This window comes from Macaca mulatta, chromosome 12 (genome assembly GCF_049350105.2).
Source record: "Macaca mulatta isolate MMU2019108-1 chromosome 12, T2T-MMU8v2.0, whole genome shotgun sequence".
Classification (NCBI taxonomy): Eukaryota; Metazoa; Chordata; class Mammalia; order Primates; family Cercopithecidae; genus Macaca; species Macaca mulatta.
Window position 1 is genome coordinate 107,257,219 of NC_133417.1, and position 22,897 is coordinate 107,280,115.

At 43.8% G+C, this 22,897-nt stretch overlaps 1 protein-coding gene across 1 annotated transcript in view; it reads left to right on the top strand.

Annotated features, from left to right (window-relative positions):
- KIAA2012 overlaps window positions 1-22,897 on the top strand; it is a 138,618-nt gene that overhangs the window by 24,030 nt on the left and 91,691 nt on the right. The window contains exons 5-10 of the mRNA XM_015110675.3: window positions 2,368-2,510; window positions 4,527-4,710; window positions 5,337-5,479; window positions 8,046-8,214; window positions 16,832-16,981; window positions 20,473-20,649. Of these exons, the coding sequence (XP_014966161.3) occupies window positions 2,368-2,510; window positions 4,527-4,710; window positions 5,337-5,479; window positions 8,046-8,214; window positions 16,832-16,981; window positions 20,473-20,649 (966 nt within the window). The remainder of the gene's footprint in view (window positions 1-2,367; window positions 2,511-4,526; window positions 4,711-5,336; window positions 5,480-8,045; window positions 8,215-16,831; window positions 16,982-20,472; window positions 20,650-22,897) is intronic.

A 22,897-nucleotide genomic window follows, 5' to 3' on the forward strand; every position in this document is an offset into this window, starting at 1 on the left:
GTACTAGAAGCAGGCACATACTATGTGCTCAGTAAATGTTCATTATACCTCCTTAGCTTGTTGGAATGCCCAATTACCCATGATCACAGTGGCCAAAAAAATCTATTTTAAAAGAAGCAAAAATAGTTCAGTGGCTGTAACTTGAACCCTGACTGATGTTTTCATTTGTTTGAACCTTATCATCCACTGGTTTCCCTCTCTTTGCCCAACACTGTATCTGAAGAAGTAGCAAAAGTCCCAGCTGCAAATCCCAGGTCTCCAACAATATGATGTTGGCTAAGTCACTTATGCTCTCTGCATCTTCAGTTTGTGCATATGTAAAATGCAAATACTGGGGTCTGCATTCCTTCCTCCCTGGTTGTTTGTGAAAAATAACAGGAGAGGACAGAGCTACTCCAACGCACATTATCTGGATTATCTGAATCCATATCTGAGATCCAGAGAGATTAAGTTTTGTGGTCTCCTTTCAACAACTGAAGCTTCCAATACTTTACTTGCAAATCTGTTTCTATTAAGCACAAATAAATGAATCAGATGATGATGTTTACTAAGAAAAAAAAATTCTGTTTCCCCTCGCGTTGCTTGAGTCACATATTCAAACTCACCTGGGATATCACCAAAGGGAAAATTGTCTCTCTGTTCCGCCTACTCACAATGCCCCCTACCCCAACTTAGAGACCCAATGTGTAAGACTGTTCAGACTGGGCGCAGTGGCTCACACCTGTAATCCCAACACTTTGGGAGACTGAGGCAGGTGGATCACTTGACGTCAGCAGTTTGAGACCAGACTGGCCAACATGGTGAAACCCCCGTTTCTACTAAAAATACAAAAATTAGCTGGGTGTGGTGGTGCATGCCTATGATCCCAGCTACTCGGGAGGCTGAGGCAGGAGAATCACTTGAACCTGGGAGGTGGAGGTTGCAGTGAGCCAAGATAACACCACTGCATTCCAGCCTGGGCAACAGAGTGAGACTATGTCCCCTGCGCCCCCCACAAAACAAAACAAAACAAAACAAAAAAACTATTTAGTAGGCAAGTGGCCATTTGGCTAGAGTTTCACTTCCTCCACCCTCAGAAATGCATTTGGTTCCAGGTGAATCTGACCAGAAAAGATGGACCTAGTTAGTATCCGGTTTGACCCCAAGGAATCATTCTACAAGGAATCATTCTAGAATATCCCCAAAGGTCTTTAGTGCTGCTCTCTGTATGGAGTTGAGATCCTCTCAGGAGCAGGCCTAATGTAGCCCCGGGTCACCTCATATTAATGAGTCCCCAGCCCATCAGATTTCCCTGGGCCACTAAAACCAGAGCAGACCCTCTGAACCTGAACCTGAGTCTGAGCCTGTATTTCTTCCACCAACACTCAGCCTCAGTTCACTTCTAGCACGGCCTTCAGGAGCCACTGGGCAAAGGAAGGAGAGCTGGAGGGAGGGAGTAGCCCCACCTGTGGGCGATTGACTCTTGGCTCAGTGACACCAAGGATGGAAATAATGAACAGGAGCCGAGAGGGAAGGTGAGGCTGGCTGGAGGCAGGAGGAGAAGCAGCTCCCAGAAGTCTTGTGATCCATCACACACAGGCCCCCAAAGCCTTCCAGAGCCCCTAGTTGAAAGACAGCCCCGCATTGTTCCATGGAGCCGTATGCTGGGAATAAAGGTATTGCTAAAACTTGGCTCCAAACAAGGAAGCTTTGCCAGACTGTTTCAGCAATAAATCTACCTTGAGAAAGTGATGAAAACAGCTGCAGGACCCCTTAAACCATTGATGAAAGATTTGTTAACTATGTTGGAGTCATCTGTTGACTCAGATCCTTCCTGAGGGTTGCAGACAGTATAAGTTCAGAGAGCTAAACAGCAGTCTCACCTCATTGCATTCGGCAGAGGCTTTTCTACAAATAAAGAGCCAGGAGACAGCCCTGGAATCCCAAGAGCTTGCTTCAGGCTGAGCACCTCCATGACAACACAGCAGGCTGCAGGTCACGCCACCATAATCACACCACTGTCATCCACTAATCCCTCACAGTTTACCAAGGGCTGTCACATTCATTATCTTATTTGAGCTCCAGATAACTCTACAAGGAAGTGAGGGCAAGAAATCCGTATCCCCATTTTACAGATGGGGAAACTGTGTCTAAGGAATGAAGACTCAACCCTGAGCCTCCTGACTGCTAGTGCAACTCTGTTTCCACAGACCTGGCTGCCACTTCCAAGGAGGCACTAGCAGAAATACCGAATAAGGGAGGAGGGGGAGCAAGGGAGGGCCTTGAGCACCTTTACTCAGAGAAGCAAGAAGGGAGGCAGTTTGGAGGCAGCAAGAACACCACGTCCATTTCCAGGGTGATGAGCTGACCCGTTGTTCACCTTGGCAGGTCAACAGGGCCTGGATGAAGGGGAAGCTGGAGCTGCTGGACATGTGGACCAGGGCCCTCTAGCCAAGAACCATGGCAGTCAGGGGACTCGCTTGCCACCACTCAGGAAGCAGCCCTGGCAGGAAGACGAAACGCGGGCAGAGGTACCATTTCTTTGTTTTTGTTTTTGTTTTTTTTTCTTTTCCCCCTAGATGGAGTCTCACTCTGTCACCCAGGCTGGAGCGCAATAGTGTGATTTTGGCTCACTGCAACCTCCACCTCTCAGGTTCAAGCATTTCTCCTGCCTCAGCCTCCCGAGTAGCTGGGACTACAGGTAAGTACCACCAGGCCTGGCTACTTTTTTGTATTTTAGTAGAGATGGTATTTCACCATGTTGCCCAGGCTGGTCTCGAACTCCTGAGCTCAGGCAATCTGCCGGCCTCAGCCTCCCAAAGTGCTAGGATTATAGGCATGAGCCACCGAGTCTGGCCAGTGCCAGAGGTACCACTTCTAATGTGCTCTCCTCTGTCATTGTTCTTGACTACTGAGAGGATTCTCTCTCCCTTTGCCATTTCTTGATACCTCCACAGAAGGGAAGAGTACTTTGACCCTTTTGACCAGCATTTCCCTGAAGTGTCACATATAGAACTCTAGCATTGCAAGATGCTCCATTTCACAAAATTTTGGATGGGTGCGGTGGCTCACACCTGTAATCCCAGCACTTTGGGAGACCGAGGCAGATGGATCACCTAAGCCAGGAGTTCGAGACCAGCCTGGCCAACATGGCAAAACCCCGTCTCTACTAAAAATACAAAAATTAGCCAAGCATGGTGGCGGGCACTGTAATCCCAGTTACTCGGGAGGCTGAGGCAGGAGAATCGCTTGAACCTGGGAGGAGGAGGTTGTAGTAAGCCAAGATCGCACCATTGCACTCCAGCCTAGGCAACAGAGCAAAACCCTGCCTCTAAATAAATAAATAAGAGTTTCATAGGCAAATACATTGGGGAAGTTCTGCATGCCTTCTCCTCCTGGAAAGTCACATGCATAGATACAGAGAACTTCAAGAAGTTCTATAACATAGTCACCAGCTTAACTTTGTTAAACTCTGGGTTTTCCAAACTTAGGTAACCACAGATTCTCCCCTGACTCTTTGCTCATCTTGGCAGCTGTTAATCTTGTTTGGAAAATAGCTATTGCCTTAGACTCAGAAAAGCCTTGGTTTGGGTCCTGCTTTTTGCTAGTTATGATAAGCCTGTCCAAGAATCGTTAACTAACTTTGAGCCTGAATTCACCTCTTCTGTAAAATGGAGCTATTATCATATGTCTCACAAGGTTACTGTGAGGATTAAATGAGTTACAATGTAGAAACACTTTCTAAACTCTAAGGCTGTGTGTGTGTGTGTGTGTGTACAAGATAACAATTGTTCAGAGCAACATAGACAATGTCTGCTCCCATCCTGAATAAACTCATTTGACTTACAAGAAGGTCATACACCAAGGAGAAGAGGAAAGGGGGAGAAGAGCCACAAAGTGGAAGGGCAGTGGGGAGAGACCTTTATTTTGGGGGGGTGATAGGGAAGGGACACGATCTTGCTCTGTTGCCCAGGCTGGAGTGCAGAGGCGCTACCACAGCTCACTACAGCCTTGACCTCCTGGGCTCAAGCAATCCTCTTGCCTCAGCCGCCTAAGTAGCTGGGACTACAAGTGTGTGCCACCATGCCTGGCTAACTTTTTAAATTTTTTTGTAGAGATTGGGTCTTGCCATGTTGCCCAGGCTGGTCTCAAACTCCTGAGCTCAAGCAATCCTCCTCCCTAGGCTTCCCAAAGTGCTAGGATTACAGGTGTGAGCCACTGTATTCAGCCTGAGAAACATTTCATAATGGATAAAGACACCAATACTAGCACTTCATTTTGATTTTTAATCAAAATTTTGTGATTTTTTTCACAAGATAGTACTGTATGTCAGGCATGGCTAAGTATCATTCTATCAACAACAATAAAATGTTTTATTGTAATAAACAGCATTAGAGAGCTTGCTGTTATAACCTTATTTTTCTTCCCAACCTGCAAAGGAAATTTCATACTTGAAACCACAAGCCTAACCACGAGGGCTGTTAAAGAAACCTGCTCTGCCCTTTACAACAGCCTGTTTACAGGAATGTGTATTTGTCGTTCCCTAGGACACGTCAATAGAGAATCACCTTCGTTTATATGCTTCAAAGGAAAGATACAATGAAAAGACACAGCAAACCTTCAGGAAGGCCTTTGGGCATGGCCACATCGATTACTCTTGTCTCCCAAGTGACAAATCCCACATTACATTCTGTGGAGGCACCTTCCCTAATAGGAAGGCAGATCTCAGCGGTAAGAACCCAAATGTCTTGCTCACTGATCTGGGTAAACCCAGTCATGCAGAGTTCATATAAGGACACTGAAGCATGCCAAACATCACTTCCTTGTGCCACTCACCTTAGAAAATAAAAGCCAGAATCTAGCTGGACATGGGAATGAGACTCTGGCAGGTGCCTCTTTGTCTAGTGCTTAGCTGCATGCATTCGGAAATCACACTTTCTGGGCTCAAGTTACCCCCACTTACAGCTGTGATCTTGGGCATATTAACCAATATTGCTGATGCTCAGTTTTCTCATCTGTAGAATGGGGATAATGATAACCCCATAAGTCTATTGTGTAAATTGAGTTAATGTACATGAAATATCTACATAACTCTTTCCCCATATTTAGAGCTCAATAAATATTAATTATTATCGTTATCGTTCTCTTTACCGCCTGACTCAGCCAGCAAGACCTCAACCCAGATCAGGAGACTAGGGCTCTCTGAACCTCCCTCCCGCAAGGCTGGGGCTGTCCCAGCGCCCAAGCACACTCCCTGCCTTTCTCCCCATTAACCACAATATGATAAAGGTCAAAACTCAACTGTTCATCCCCATACCTGCAACTAATATATTCTCATTCTCATCCTGTTTTTAAAGATAAACAAAGGAATGTGAAACGCCACAAGGCCAGAAGCGGCCACTTGTTACAGGCGCTTCCTGCTGAAAGATGCCTCTTCCCTCCCGTAGCATCTGCCACTGGCTCCGGAATAATCACCCCTGGGGAAGTGAAGAAGGAAAAGGTGGTGTGTATATGTATGTTTGTGCACGCAGGAGAAAGAGAGAGAGAGGAGGGAAGAGAGAGAGATTAATCCCAATCTAGAAATAAGGTGACTCAGAAGGTGTCTCAGAAGAGAACTGGCATCTCTAGCGTCTGAGCTGACCAGGTGGAGCTGGAATAGAACTGTAGTAATTTACTAAAGATTGAAAATTGTGAAGGGCAAGGAATTTCAGCTGCCACCAATTCTACCTTAAAGCATGTGTTATTACCACACTCCCTGACAGCGACAGAATTCTTTGATTTCTTAAGGGGCAAGGGATTATCTGTAAACGTTTTAAAGGACAGAATTTGAGTTTGTAAGCAGTAAACCCACTTCAGATTCAAAATGCTGGAGATCTTGAATCCAGCAACAGTTTGGCTCCACTGAGGGTCTATCGCCTTTGAAAATGTAGGGGAAATTTTGCAAGTCTATCCACCTCCTTTGGGAGCCAAATACACCTTCTTTATTAGAGATGCCCTTGGCTGTCTCTGGTCTGGTCCTGCCTTGCAGTTCTATGTGGGCCTTTCTTCAGTGTTTGGAAGCACCAGTGATGAATGGGGACAAGCAAGGGCCCCAGGATGTTCTGCCCGGAGTAGCCATGGGAACATGAGCAGGTCACTCACACACTCTGAGCACAGTGACTTTATTATATATATTATCTGTGTATACAGATAATAACGTCCACCTTACAGGGCTGGTAGAAAAGATGAAGCACTTTTAGGAAAGTACATTGTATCTGACTGTGATCTACAGCGATGTTGATTAATTGTAGGGATTCGTGTCATCTGAAGTGTTCCTCAAGCAGCCATGGGCACTCCAGGTGGTCCTGCTGCCAGTGAGGGAGGTTGTTTACAGTCTGTTCAAGATTTTCTCAGATTTCCTGTGTCTGAGTTGATCTAAACCTTTCCATCCACACCAGAAGGGCTTCTGTCTTCCCAGGTTCCTTTGGTGCAGGAGTGAACAGCAGGCCTGACCTGCCAGGCTCACCATAGGCCTAAGGAAAGCCCTCAACTTTGCTCCTGGGTCCGCTCAGAACTGAGCCAGGCCCAGAGGAAAGGAGTCTGTTCCCTCCGCCCATGTATGTGGTTTCACAGAGCAAAGCAATATTTTCCACCATACTAAAACTCTGTGTAAATTTTTAATTAGGGTAAAGAAATTAAATCTTGGCTTGTCAGCCATACCTCACACAAATCATTTGAGTGTCCACATTGATTTCTCAATGCAAACCTTGTCAAACAAAATGCACACGGTCAGTATTCAAAACAGGGCAGTTGGTGTGGGCAGCCGGCACCTGGACAGTGAAGGTCTCCAGGAACATAAAGATCCTATGTGCGTGTGTTTGGTTTATCATTTGCTTAATGTCTTGAAATTATAAATATTACCCTGCAAAGATTTGGTTGAATTTCCTTCCTCAATCAACTCTAAATACACAGGTTGCTTATGTATGCTTCTGATCTTTTTTTTTCTTTTTGAGTACTAAAAAGGAGACACTAGAAGGGTGTCTGACTTCCCAGATTTCTTTGGACCAGGAGCGAACAGCAAGCCTAATGCTTTTCTTTTTCCTCCTATGAAACTGAACTCCTGAAACCAGCACATGTATACATTTCACAGAGCCAAGTTCCTATGTTAAAAGTTGCAAACTAAAAGGAGAAATTTTCAGCAACCTCTGAATAATTAGAAACAGGAGGCTCTACTACCCCCAGTGAATCTCTCATATACACACACACATACACATACACATACACATACACATACACATACACATACACATACACATACACATACACACACACACACACACACTTTTTGGGGGACAGAAAATAACTGGACAAAATCAGTTGCTGATTCTGCCACACAATGATTCTTTTTCAGCTATGTTCATATTACACAAGCATGAAAAAGCTCCCATTTTTTCTGCTAGTGGCTAGATAAATGCTAATGAGAAGAGAGTCTACTCTCAAAGAAATATGGAAATAATCCTAGTTTCAAACACTATTATAATTGTGTATATTAGCTCATTTAATTCTTACAACAACCTTATGATGTAGATAGTATGATTACTCTTATTTTACAGAGGAAGAAACTGTGGCTTAGCATAGATAAGGTCAGCAATCACAAATGCTATTTCCTGCCCCTTCTTAGTGGAAAGCTTGCTCAAACAATGTTCTGTACTTTGCTTTTTCCCTTAACAACATATGCTGAGATTTCTCCCAATCAGTTCAAAGAGATCTCAGATATGTCATATTAGTCTGGCTCAGTTCTTCCAGCTGCAAGAAAAAGAAAGACTATATATCCTCTCAAAGGCTCTTAAACTGAGCATGTTTATAATTCTCAGAGGAATCACAGGCAGGATTAACAGGGGCATATTCTGGATCCCAGGACACCAAGTGGTACCACTGAAGTCAGATACCGGCTCCCAGCTGGATTAGCTTACCTCTCTCAGCAGCTCCGGGTGCAAGAGATACAATAAGAGACAGTATCGTTTGCCCCTGCAAGCAGCAGGGTTTGGACACCTGCCATGTTCGTTTTGTTTTTAAATTTTCTCCAGGCACCAAAGGCTTTGAAATTACCTCCTATCTCAGAAGAACCACCCAGAGTCTTGGAGCCCCTGAAGAGTCAATTTAAAGCCAATGAGCCCCCAACAGAGCTCTTCATCTTCCCAGTGGAGATTCATTACCACATCCAACACCCGCCAAAAGAGAAAGCCCACAGAAGAGGTAGGTCCCAGGTGCATGGGCGCTCCTGAGGGAGAGCCTGGGATGGTGGGGGGGAGAGGGTCCTGCCAATTCTACCTGCTCCTACATCATGGCTGACCTTCCCTATGGTCATCCCCTTCAGAGAATATTTTTTAAAGAAGGAAAAGGGGTAAAATCTAGAAGAAGATCTCTTCTGATCATATTCAATTGGATTTTTAACATATTTATTATACCCTTCATTAAGCAATGCATTTTGTTAAGCTGTGGAAGAGAAAGGAAGACAGGTATATACATAAATAAGTCCAGTGCACCATAGGTGTTATAAAAGGGCAAGAACTTTTCAGGCAGCTTACAAAAAAATCAATGTATAAAACAAGACAACTAAAATTGAAATTGGAAAAAAAAAAAAAAAACTAGGTAAAAGGAGTAGAGAAATAGATGTTATCAGACATCTGAGATGAATTCATGGTTTGATGTAAGTACTGGATTTAGCTGAGTTTCCTGGCAGCCAAAGTAAAAATGACACTTGAATCTTTGCATCTCCATTTTATAAAAGAAAGATAAAAGTTCATCCAAAAAGTCATTTTCCTGATTTTGAATTAGGTTATTTTGTAAGGGATGACCTCTATAATCTTTGCCAGGACAGAGATTATGTGCTTCTAAGCAAAGTTCTAAGAGAATATGAGCAAGGGAGATCAATTCCAACTGGCGATGTGGGCTTTTTAGGGGAAGCCTCTGAGTGACGTCTCACCCTGTATCACAAGGAAAAACTCTTTCTGACTTTCCTTTCATTCCATAGTACTCTTGTTTAAGACACATTTCTTGCTCCGGGACTTCTCCGGGCCCTTTGGGGCAAAAGGTGTCCTAGTTTTGACAGGAGTCCTAGTTCTGAGTTTTCTAGAAACTTCAGCTGAGACTGCCACTGGCTTTTTAGAGAGTTTGACTCCTGAGAATCACACAGGCAGCCATTTTGTTCTAAGACTGTTTGAACTTCTCACTGGAAAGAATGCCAAACAGTGGAGCTTAAAAGACCAATTGAAGGGGATATGAAGGAACTTTCTTGGGTGATGAAAATGTTCTCACTCTGGGTTGGTTGTATGGATTATGGGTGTGTCAAAACTCATTGAACTGTACACTTAAGATCTGTGCAATTCACTATATGTGGATTTTACCTTGCCAAAAAAATTACTCATCTCCCTAAAAAAAAAAAAAAATCAACAACACAGTGTTTTAAAATGCAGATCTTCTTATTCAGGTGTGGTGAGGCCAACAGATCAGGAGACAGCTAGCAATGAAAAGATCGTTTGTTACTCACAGTTCCCAAGAGGAGGAGGCATGCCACACCATGCAGGGCCACACGGGGGCGCACCAACCTCCAGGAGGCAGAAGGCAGGGAGCACAGGCAAGAGGCCGTATTGTGGTTTTCATAAAGGAATACAGGCAAGGCAGAGTAAGCAATCTAAGCAGATTTAGAATTGTCTAGTTTGAGTAATTCTGCCAGCTCTCTGGCATAGGGGCTGTCCCTTGCTGTCTGGTACTGGTCCTCTGATAATTACAGCAGGCAGAGGGTAGCCTGGGAATGTATGAGTTTGATAAAGGAGGTTGTTGGGGGTTAGGAACTCTGGGTTGGTGGGGGTGCATATGACAGGTATGTTCCCAGGTGAGTCATTTACTGTCTCTAGGAATTGGCCAGCCCTCGGAGGGACAGTCAGGTCTCAGATGTCAAAACATCAGAATGAAAAGATATACTTGGGAGGTTCCAAATGGCCAAATAGGAACAGCTCCAGTCTACAGCTCCCAGCATGAGCGACACAGAAGATGGGTGATTTCTGCATTTCCAACTGAGGAACGCAGCTCCTCGCCAGCAATGGAACAAAGCTGGATGGAAAATGACTTTGACAAGTTGAGAGAAGAAGGCTTCAGAAGATCGTTAACAACAAACTTCTCCGAGCTGAAGAAGGATGTTCGAACCCATTGCAAAGAAGCTAAAAACCTTGGAAAAAAGATTGGATGAATGGCTGACTAGAATAAACAGTGTAGAGAAGACTTTAAATGACCTGATGGAGCTGAAAACCATGGCACGAGCACTGCGTGATGCATGCACAAGCTTCAGTAGCCAATTTGATCAACTGGAAGAAAGGGTATGAGTGACTGAAGATCAAATGAATGAAATGAAGCAAGAAGAGAAGTTTAGAGAAAAAAGAGTAAAAAGAAATGAATAAAGCCTCCAAGAAATATGGGACTATGTGAAAAGACCAAATCTATGTCTGATTGGTGTACCTGAAAGTGACGGAGAGAATGGAACCAAGTTGGAAAACACTCTGCAGGATATTATCCAGGAGAACTTCCCCAACCTAGCAAGCCAGGCCAATATTCAAATTCGAAATACAGAGAATGCCACAAAGATACTCCTCAAGAAGAGCAACTCCAAGACACATAATTGTCAGATTCACCAAAGTTGAAATGAAGGAAAAAATGTTAAGGGCAGCCAGAGAGAAAGGTTGGGTTACCCACAAAGTGAAGCCCATCAGACTACCAGCAGATCTCTCGGCAGAAACTCTACAAGCCAGAAGAAAGTGGGGGCCAATATTCAATATTCTTAAATTTTTGGCCAGGCTCGGTGGCTCAAGCCTGTAATCCCAGCACTTTGGGAGGCCGAGATGGGCGGATCACGAGGTCAGGAGATCGAGACCATCCCGGCTAACAAGGTGAAACCCCGTCTCTACTAAAAAATACAAAAAACTAGCCAGCGAGGTGGCGGGTGCCTGTAGTCCCAGCTACACGGGAGGCTGAGGCAGGAGAATGGTGTGAACCCGGGAGGCAGAGCTTGCAGTGAGCTGAGATCCAGCCACTGCACTCCTGCCTGGGGCGACAGAGAGAGACCCCGACTCAAAAAAAAAAAAAAAAATTTCAACCCAGAATTTCATATCCAGCCAAACTAAGCTTCATAAGTGAAGGAGAAATAAAATCCTTTACAGACAAGCAAATGCTGAGAGATTTTGTCACCAGCAGGCCTGCCTTACAAGAGCTCCTGAAGAAAGCACAAAACATGGAAAGGAACAACCAGTACCAACCACTGCAAAAACATGCCAAATTGTAAAGACCATCGATGCTAGGAAGAAACTGCATCAACTAACGAGCAAAATAACCAGCTAACGTCATAATGAAAGGATCAAATTCACACATAACAATATTAACCTTAAATGTAAATGGGCTAAATGCCCCAATTAAAAGACACAGACTGGCAAATTGGATAAAGAGTCAAGACCCATCAGTGTGCTGTATTCAGGAGACACATCTCACATGCAGAGACACACATAGGCTCAAAATAAAGGGATGGAGGAAGATCTACCAAGCAAATGGAAAACAAAAAAAAGCAGGCGTTGCAATCCTAGTCTCTGATAAAACAGACTTTAAACCAACAAAGATCAGAAGAGACAAAGAGGGCCATTACATAATGGTAAAGGGATCAATTCAACAAGAAGTGCTAACTATCCTAAATATATATGCACCCAATACAGGAGCACCCAGATTCGTAAAGCAAGTCCTTAGAGACCTACAAAGAGACTTAGATTCCCACAAAATAATAATAGGAGACTTTAACACCCCACTGTCAACATTAGATCCACAAGACAAAAAGTTAACCAGGATATTCAGGAAATGAACTCAGCTCTGAACCAAGCAGACCTAATAGACATCTACAGAACTCTCTATCCCAAATCAACAGAATATACATTCTTCTCAGCACCACATCACAATTATTCCAGAATTGACCACATGGTTGGAAGTAAAGCACTCCGCAGCAAACGTAAAACAACAGAAATTATAACAAACTGTCTCTCAGACCATAGTGCAATCAAACTAGAATTCAGGATTAAGAAACTCACTCAAAACCACTCAACCACATAGAAACTGAACAACCTGCTCCTGAATGACTACTGGGTACATAATGAAATGAAGACAGAAATAAAGATGTTCTTTGCAACCAATGAGAACAAAGACACAACATACCAGAATCTTTGAGACACATTTAAAGCAATGTGTAGAGGGAAATTTATAGCACTAAATGCCCACAAGAGAAAGCAGGAAAGATCTAAAATTGACATCCTAACATCACAATTAAAAGAACTAGAGAAGCAAGAGCAGACACATTCAAAAGCTAGCAGAAGAAATAACTAAGATCAGAGCAGAACTGAAGGAGATAGAGACACAAAAAAACCCTTCAAAAAATCAATGAATCCAGAAGCTGGTTTTTTGAAAAGATCAACAAAATAGATAGACCACTAGCAAAACTAATAAAGAAGAAAAGAAAGAAGAATCAAATAGATGCAGTAAAAAATGATAAAGGGGATATTACCACCAATCCCACAGAAATACAACCTACCATCAGAGAATACTATAAACACCTCTATGCAAATAAACTAGAAAATCTAGAAGAAATGGATAAATTCCTGGACACATTCACCCTCCTAAGACTAAACCAGGAAGAAGTTGAATTCCTGAATAGACCAATGACAGGCTCTGAAATTGAGGCAATAATTAAGAGCCTACCAACCAAAAAAGTCCAAGACCAGACAGATTCATAGCCGAATTCTACCAGAGGTACAAAGAGTAGCTGGTGCCATTCCTTCTGAAACTATTCCAATCAATAGAAAAAGAGGAAATCCTCCCTAACTCATTTTATGAGGCCAGCATCATCCTGATACCAAAGCTTGGTAGAGACACAACAAAAAAAGAGAATTTTAGACCAGTATCTCTGATGAACATCAATGCAAAAATCCTCAATAAAATACTGGCAAACCGAATCCAGGAGCACATCAAAAAGCTTATCCACCATGATGAAGTTGGCTTCATCCCTGGGATGCAAGGCTGGTTCAACATATGCAAATCAATAAATGTAATCCATCATATAAACAGAACCAAAGACAAAAACCACATGATTATCTCAACAGCTTCAGAAAAGGCCTTCGACAAAATTCAACAACCCTTCATGCTAAAACCTCTCAATAAATTAGGTATTGATGGGACATATCTCAAAACAATAAGAGCTATTTATGACAAACCCACAGCCAATATTATACTACATGGGCAAAAACTGGAAGCATTCCAGTTTTTTGAAAACTGGCACAAGACAGGGACACCCTCTCTCACCACTCCTATTCAACATAGTGTTGGAAGTTCTGGCCATGCCAATGAGGCAGGAGAAAGAAAGGCTATTCAACTAGGAAAAGAGGAAGTCATATTGTCCCTGTTTGCAGATGACATGATTGTATATTTAGAAAACCCCATCATCTCAGCCCCAAATCTTCTTAAACTGATAAGCAGCTTCAGCAAAGTCTCAGGATACAAAATCAATGTGCAAAAATCACAAGCATTCCTATACACCAATAACAGACAAACAGAGAGCCAAATCATGAGTGAACTCACATTCACAATTGCTTCAAAGAAAATAAAATACTTAGGAATCCAACTTACAAGGGATGTAAAGGACCTCTTCAAGGAGAATTACAAACCACTGCTCAACAAAATAAAAGAGGACACAAACAAATGGAAGAACTTTCCATGCTCATGGATAGGAAGAATCAATATCATGAAAATGGCCATACTGCCCAAGGTAATTTATGGATTCAATGCCATCCCCATCAAGCTACCAATGACTTTCTTCACAGAATTGGAAAAAACTACTTTAAAGTTCATATGGAACCGAAAAACAGCCTGCATTGCCAAGACAATCCTAAGCCAAAAGAGCAAAGCTGGAGGCATCACACTACCTGACTTCAAACCATACTACAAGGCTACAGTAACCAAAACAGCATGGTACTGGTACCAAAACAGAGATATAGACCAATGGAACAGAACAGAGCCCTCAGAAATAATACCACACATCTACAACCATCTGATCTTTGACAAACCTGACAAAAACAAGAAATGGGGAAAGGATTCCCTAGTTAATAAATGGTGCTGGGAAAACTGGCTAGCCATATGTAGAAAGCTGAAACTGGATCCCTTCCTTATACCTTAAACAAAAATTAATTCAAGATGGATTAAAGACTTAAATGTCAGATCTAAAACCATAAAAACCCTAGAAGAAAACCTAGGCAATACCATTCAGGCCATAGGCATGGGCAAGGACTTCATGTCTAAAACACCAAAAGCAATGGCAACAAAAGCCAAAATTGAGAAATGGGATCTAATTAAACTAAAGAGCTTCTGCACAGCAAAGAAACTACCATCAGAGTGAACAGGCAACCTAGAGAATGGGAGAAAATTTTTGCAATCTACCCATCTGACAAAGGGCTAATATCCAGAATCTACAAAGAACTTAAACAAATTTACAAGAAAAAATCAAACAACCCCATCAAAAAGTGGGCGAAGAATATGAACAGACACTTCTCAAAAGAAGACATTTATGTAGCCAACAGACACATGAAAAAAATGCTCATCATCACTGGCCATCAGAGAAATGCAAAGCAAAACCACAATGAGATACCATCTCACACCAGTTAGAATGGCAATCATTAAAAAGTCAGGAAACAACAGGTGCTGGAGAGATGTGGAGAAATAGGAACACTTTTACACTGTTGGTGGGACTGTAAACTAGTTCAACCATTGTGGAAGACAGTGTGGCGATTCCTCAAGGATCTAGAACTAGAAATACCATTTGACCCAGCCATCCCATTACTGGGTATATACCCAAAGGATTATAAATCATGCTGCTATAAAGACACATGCACACATATGTTTATTGCGGCACTATTCACAATAGCAAAGACTTGGAACCAACCCAGATGTTTATCAATGATAGACTGGATTAAGAAAATGTGGCACATAAGGCCGGGCGCAGTGGCTCAAGCCTGTAATCCCAGCACTTTGGGAGGCCAAGACAGCCGGATCACGAGGTCAGGAGATCGAGACCATCCTGGCTAACACGGTGAAACCCCGTCTCTACTAAAAAATACAAAAAATTAGCCGGGTGAGGTGGCGGGCATCTGTAGTCCCAGCTACTTCGGAGGCTGAGGTAGGAGAATGGCGTAAACCCAGGAGGTGGAGCTTGCAGTGAGCTGAGATCCAGCCACAGCACTCCAGCCTGGGTGACAGAGCGAGACTCCGTCTCAAAAAAAAAAAGAAAAAGAAAAAGAAAATGTGGCACATATACACCATGGAATACTATGCAGCCATAAAAAAAGGATGAGTTCATGTCCTTTGTAGGGACATGGATGAAGCTGGAAACCATCATTCTGAGCAAACTATCGCAAGGACAGAAAACCAAACACCGTATGTTCTCACTCATAGGTGGGAATTGAACAATGAGAGCATTTGGACACAGGGTAGGGAACACCACATACCAGGGCCTGTCATGGGGTGAGGGGAGAGGGGAGGGATAGCATTAGGAGATATACCTAATGTGAAAGACGAGTTAAGGGGTGCAGCATACCAACATGGGGCACATGTATACATATGTAACAAATGTGCATGTTGTGCACATGTACCCTAGAACTTAAAGTATAATAATAATAAATAAATAAATAAATATATATATATATATATATATATATATATATATATATATACACACACACACACACACACTTAATAAAAAGAGAGACAAGACTATTCACAAGATTGGGTTCGATCTTATTATTTTCCATGATGACCCTGATAGGAAGGTGAGGAAAACCACCAGGCCATCATGAACCAGATTCTTAAAACCAGATGCACCGAGCTTGCCAACACACTGACAATGCAACATAGGAATCGGGTACAAAGAAAGTGAATTCATGGAGTTCTTCCCTCATTTACATGTCATGAGGACCCTCCTTTAAAAGCATCAGAAGCCTAATTCAAAATGTGTTAAGCTAAAAGAAAGGAAAGGGGAAAAAGGAAGGAAAGACAGAAGGAAGGAAGAAAGGGAGAGAGGGAAAGAAGGAAAAGGAAAGAAGGAAGGAAGGGAAGAAATGAAGGAAGGAAAGAAAGGAAGGAAGGAAGGGAAGAAGGGAAGGGAGGGAGGGAGAGAGGGAAGGAAGGAGGAAGGAAGGAGGAAGGAAAGAGGGAAGCGAAGGGAGGGGAGAGGATGAAAGGAAAGAAGGAAGGAAGGAAGGAAGGAAGGAAGGAAGGAAGGAAGGAAGGAAGGAAGGAAGGAAGGAAGGAAGGAAGGAAGGAAAGAAAGAAAGAAGGAATTGGTTCATGCAAGAATCAGGTAACTGCAGGAGCAGCTGAATCCAGGCCTCGGAAAATATGTGCGCAGTACTTGTCTCTCAACTCTGTTAGCCTTTCCTCTCAAGCAGGCTCTTACCATGAGGTGATAAAGATGTCTTCCTGCAATTCCCTGCCAATCTCCTTCCTGTTAACCTCTATAGAAAGGATATGCCTCTTAAAAGCTCTTGCAAAGCGCAGAAATCACCCGTGATTGACCGGACTAGGGTCATGTGCCCACCTCGGAACCAATCTCTCTGGCCAAGGCAATGAGGTACTCCCATGCCAGGCTGCAGTTCCATGCCCCTCTCTGGAATCAGCAAATGGACACTGCTCCAACCAAACCACGTGGTGTGAGCAAGGAAGGCATAGGTCCCCAAAAGAAGAGACATTAGGCAAAAACAACAGACCTCTGCTACAACTCAGCCTCCTCTTTGTCTCCTAGGTGCTCCACACCCTAAGTCAGAACCAGAAAGAAGCGAAGAAGCCAGGCCTGTGTGGAAACCGCCCCTAAAGCCTGTGTCCTTAGAAACGCCACGGGAGTTAACGGTGCATCTCCCAGTGGACGCGGGCAGGGACACACTCTCACCTCAAGGTAGCTCCTCCCTCCCTCCAGCATCCCTCGGGAACCTCACTCTGAAGGGAAGGAAGGCAAGACACACAACGGTCCACAGCCAAGGAAAAGGAGGCTGGAAGGGAGATTCGTTCACTGGCAACCACTGGAAGATGGCCTTTGTGCAGGCAGGAGCTGCCTTCACCAAAGTGCTGCACTAAAACTAACAGTGTCCAGTTCACCAGTTACCTACTCCCTAACTCATCCCACTACTAGTTTCTGGTTGCAGATGTAGAAAGGCATGAAACTTCCTGAAAGTTTGCTGCATGCCTGACAGTTTATCCTGTATTTTTAAACAATGAAATTTCATCTCTAATCTGTTTATAAATAGGTATTTATTCATTAAAAAGTCCATAATATCAGTGGGGTGTGGTGGCTCATGCCTATAATCCCAGCACTTTGGGAGGCTGAGGTGGGTGGGGATCACTTGAGGTCAGGAGTTCGCCAGCCTGACCAATGTGGCGAAACCCCATCTCTACTAAAAGTACAAAAAGTTAGCCAGGCGTGGCGGTGCACACCTGTAATCCCCGCTACTCAGGTGGCTGAGGCACAAGAATCACTTGAACCCAGGAGGCAGAGGTTGCAGGGAGCTGAGATTGTGCCACTGCACTCCAGCCTGGGTGACAGAGCAAGACCCTGTCTGAAAAAAAAAAAAAAAAAAATCCATAATATTGATAAAAGTCTTCAATTTCCATGACATGTGGACATTTGAAAATATACACATGGGTGCATCTAAGTGTTTGTGTTTATGTGTTGGATAGGTCGGAAGTAACAGGCCATATTTAGAAAGCTCCCCATTTTCAGAAAGCTGAGCCTCCTTTCCAAAAGGCATGTGCAAGATGACAGTATCACAGATGTCAAGTGACCTCTGACTGCTGGCATCAGAAATAGGAAGATGCACATTAATGTGTTTGGAGTTCTTCCTCTGTGCCAGGCACTGTTCTTAGTTTTTAACATGTATTCTCTTAGGTACTCCTCACAGCAATCCTCTCCTTTTACAGATCAGAAAACAGAAGCCCTGAGAGATAAGTAGTATGTTTGAGGTCACATAACTATAAGTGGCCTCACTAGGATTGGAGCTCAGGGCTTCCAGTGCCAGAATCCATATTCTTACTCCATTATACTACATTTCCTTTCAGAATAAGCCCAACATAGTGATTTTCTAACTAATACCAAAAAAACAAAAAAGAATAAAAGAATAAACCAAACAATGAACCTAGATCAGGACATCCTCGAAACATTTAATGTCCTTTGATTATTGAGGCAGAGGCTTATTTGGTCTATCTCTTAAGTGGGAGTTAATGATCCTAAAGACTTTAATGTTTCCTTTTTTAAAAAAATCCAAATATGGGCAGGGATCACCCTGCAAATAGAGAAAAAAGCACCTTTCTGCTTATGGGCCACAATGCGAGGTGCACAGCTGGAGCCATGAGACAAAGGACACCAGTGATTTTTCATCTTCCGTAGTGTTCATTTTGCACTGCCCTATACTTGTGTTGAGCTGCCATGTCCACCAGGAACTGAGTGCCAGAACTTGTCCCTCCTCTGCTACTCTGCCAGGAAGAAACTGGTTTAAGAAGCCCCTTGGTATAAATTATGCATGCGACCGAACCTGGGAGTAGATGCAGAAAGAAAGGGACCTAAAGAGGCAGTTCCGGCTGGGCGCGGTGGCTCACACCTGTCATCCCAGCACTTCGGGAGGCCAAGGTGGCAGATCACCAGAGGTCGGGAGTTCGAGACCAGCCTGACCAACATGGTGAAACCCCATCTCAACTAAAAATACAAAAATTAGCTGGGTGTAGTGGCACACACCTGTAATCCCAGCTATTCTGGAGACTGAGGCACAAGAATTGTTTGAATCCAGGAGACGGAGGTTGCAGTGAGCCAAGATCATGCCACTGAACTCCAGCCTGAGTGACAGAGAAAGGCTCTGTCTAAAAAACAACCACAACAACAACAACAAAGAGGCAGTTCATCATGGCAGTCGTCACACAGAGGCCCCTGCTGCATGGGCATGTTGATGCTGAGTGGGACTGCTCCATTGCCACAGAGGTGGCACATGCATCCACACATATGTATATTTTTTATTTTATTGCTTAACCACCTGAGAGTAAGTTGCAGACATTGTACCGTTTATCCCTTATCAGCACGTATCTCCTAAGTCCAGGAATATTCTCCCTCCTAGCCACATACAATTACCACACTCAAGAAAGCAAACACTGATATAATAGTACTTTCTAATTTCTAATTCATAGTCACATTTCTCTATTTATATTAATAATGTTCCTTTATTATAGCTTTTTTTCAACCTAGAATTCAACTCAGGATCATGCATTACATTTAGTGGTCCCACTCGATAGAATCTTTTCATCGAGAAGAGTCCCCCAGTCTTGTTTTTCATGATATTGACATTTTTTAAGAAGACAGGCCAGTTGCTTTGCAGAATTACCTTCAATTTGGATTTTTCTATTTCCTCATAATGAGATTCAGATCAAACCTTTTTGGCAGGAATATCACAGAGGTGACGTTGTGTCTTTCTCGGCCCATCATATCAAGGGTTACAAAATGTCAGTTTCTTCCATTGCAGGTGATGTTAAATTTCATTATTTGGTTAAAGGTGATGTCTGCCCCATTTTTCCATTGTAAAGACACTTTGCCTCTTTTTAATGAATTAGTAGTCTGTGATCATTTGAGACCACATGAAGCCAATTTTTAAACCCAAATATTAATAGCAACTATTGTTTTAAATGTGAAATAAAGACCACTTCCTCTGAAAGAGGCGAAACCAAGCCCTCAGTCACTTGGGTTCCTGTGTTTCCTGCTTCCTAGAGCAGGCCCTGTTGGTGTTGAGAAGAGAAAATGGAGGCAGAGGGTAGGGTATGCTTTATGGAATGCTACCGTCAATCCTGATGCCCTTTGACTCCCATCTGGAAGGTAGCACTTTTTATTTAACCCTGACGAAGGAATGTGATCATTGACTCTGCCTAGCAAAACTACTTTGTGGTCAGAAATCTGTATCCAATAATCTCATCAGCTCTAAAGCTGGGATCTCTCTAGTCAGAGCCTTGGGACTGAGGGTGGAAGGAGTTTGCACCCTCTCCAGTCCTCCTTCCATCTCAGGATTTCATCCATAAGATGAGAATAAAAACAACCACCACTCAGTTCCTCCCAGTTCTTGGCAATTTTCCAAATGAACAGCCACAATTCTAGTCAAGAGTCATGTCATTTTGGCCATGGGAGATATCAGGTCCCTGCTGCTTAGCAGGACTGGAAAAGAGGGACAAACCTGAGAATGAGTAGAATAAACCATCCTAACACCAGGACGGTTTCTCCCTTCTAGCCACAATACAATTACCCGTTCTTCATAGCAGTCTTCACACAGAGGTCCTTTAACCACGTTAGAAGAGAGCCTCCTTCTCCTTCCTGCTGATTCTGGTTTCTCACACAGGCTTTTTCCCCTTTTGTTTTAAAAGATGATGATGCCCCGCCCCACGATGCGGCCCCACCATTGGATCTTCTACCCCCGATTAAAGGGAAAAAAAGTCCCAAGAGCCAGAATGGCCTGGATAGCCCCAGAACATCAGGCCGCAGCAGCCCCCCATGTCTCCCGCACATGAGAGCGTCCAGGAGGGCACTGCCAGCAGCTCAAGGTAACCATTCCCAGGGTGCACAGATGCCCCCCACTGGCTGGTATGTGGCTCATTTCCAGGGCCGTGTGGCTGCTGTGATGGAAGTTTTCTGAAAGGCACTCCATTGAAAAGGGGTAATTGACACAGTTTCTGATGATGTCAGTGGGATTAATGTTCCCCATGCATATTCCTAAAGGGTCAGTACATGTTTTAAGGGTTTGCTGCACCGACATGCACTGCCACGCTGTTTTGTGCTTTCTTCACTCCTGGCAGCAGCATTTGATGACACAGCTCCCTGCGCTCCTGGGGGAGACACACTACTGGATTTACCAGGCACACTCCAAACTGAGCCATAACCCTTGCCCCCTGAGGCAAGAGAGCCCGATGAGCCTGCCAACAGGAGAGTCCCCAGACAGAAGTCAACTCCAGCCCAGGGCAGAGCCTGTTCACAGAGACGAAAGGACCCTGATTCCTAGGGAAGGGTGAGGCAGGGCAAGGCCATTCCCTCTAGGTTTTAGCCTTACTTAAAGTGCTTATCCTTAAGGAGCTAATAGTCAAGGAGGGGACTAAGATGCTTATACAGAGCAATAATGCAAGGACAGTGCAAGAGCAGCTCCCCTGGGGCTTCCACCTAAAGGTAGCTTATAGAGCAAAAATTGCCTAGAGTCCAAGTTACCCCGGAAAATCCCCGGGAAGGTGCCACACTGGAGACTGACAGACCATTTTCAGGAACGTGTGGTCCAGGCAGCTGTTTCTCCTTCGTTGAAGGCTTGGACTGCTTTCTCAGTTTGAGCAGCAGATGAAGGAGATGACATGTGTTTGGGGGACAGATTGTATAAAGAAAGAGGTACCTCTGTTAACAGCAGAATCACACTCAGGGCTGCGAGAAACTCACACTTTGAGAGGCATATGGGAACAGAGAGCCATCATGGAGGCAACAGATTTCACATCTTTCATTTCATGCTCACTCAGGGACAGAATGCCTCAGTATTTAAATCAGTCTCGCTTACTCTCTCTCTCTCCCCCTGCCCAGCACACCCCCCTCTCATTCTCTCCCCAGAGCGTATGTAATTGAATTCTTTAAGCATAAATTAAATCCACAGATTAATAGTTCCATTCTGTGTTTGCAGCTTCTGTTTCAGGCTGAGATGGTCAAAATTAAATCCCTTCCTTCCCCGCAACACTCTCTCTACCCCTAGAGACACTGTTTTCACCTAGAAACCATTCCAAGGTTGGAACCTCTCTTTCACAAACCACTCCCCTTTATACTTGTGTGGCAGCAATGCTCCTTTAATTCTGATGCAAATGAACCAAACTTAGTGTACTGTTATGTCCCCACCTGGGGCCTTCCTAGAAAGTTGCATGGCCTGGGACACATCACAGCAAATGGATACTCACACCTACTTTAGACATCCTTATAAAGGGAGAATCTGATTAGAATAAAATACCAGTGGCCAGGTGCTGTGGTTCATGCCTATAATACCAGCACTTTGGAGGCCGAGGTGGGCAGATCACAAGGTCAGGAGTTCGAGACCAGCTTGTGCAACAAGGTGAAACTCTATCTCTACTTTTTAGTAGAGATATTTTGTATTTTTATACAAAAAAAAAAAAATTAGCCAGGCATGGTGGTGCACATCTGTGATTCCAGCTACTCAGGAGGCTGAGGCAGGAGAATCACTTGAACCTAGGAGGCAGAGGTTGCAGTGAGCCGAGATAGCACCATTGCACTCCAGCCTGGGCAACAAAGCAAGACTCTGTCTCAAAAAAAAAAAAAAAAAGGAATAGAATGCCCAGACCAGGACTGGGACAAGAGAGCAGCCTGAAGCCTCAAGTGTGTGTGTTGGGTGTGTGCATGTGTGTAAGTGAATGTGTGTGGGATGTGTGCTTATATGCCCATGTAAGTACATGTGTGTGCTTGTGTGCATGCATGTCATTGTGCACATCTACATAGGCATGGCTGCATATGCATGTAGATATCTATATATTCAGTCTTGTGAATGTATGTGTGTCATATGCTCATGTATGTCACTGTTCATGTGTATGGGGGTGTGTGTGCATGCCCTGTGAGAGTATGAATATGTCAGTGTGTGTTTGTAAGTGTGCATGTGTACGTGTGTGCTCCTTAGCATCCACTCTAGCGGATGGCCTGCTAGTCCAGGTAGCTGGACTCCTGGCCCCTTTGTCTTGGAGATGGGGAAGGTAAGTATGGTATAATATGAATAAATTTGGTCTTTGTCCCTGGTTTCTATTACTAAGCTAAAACTCTTGG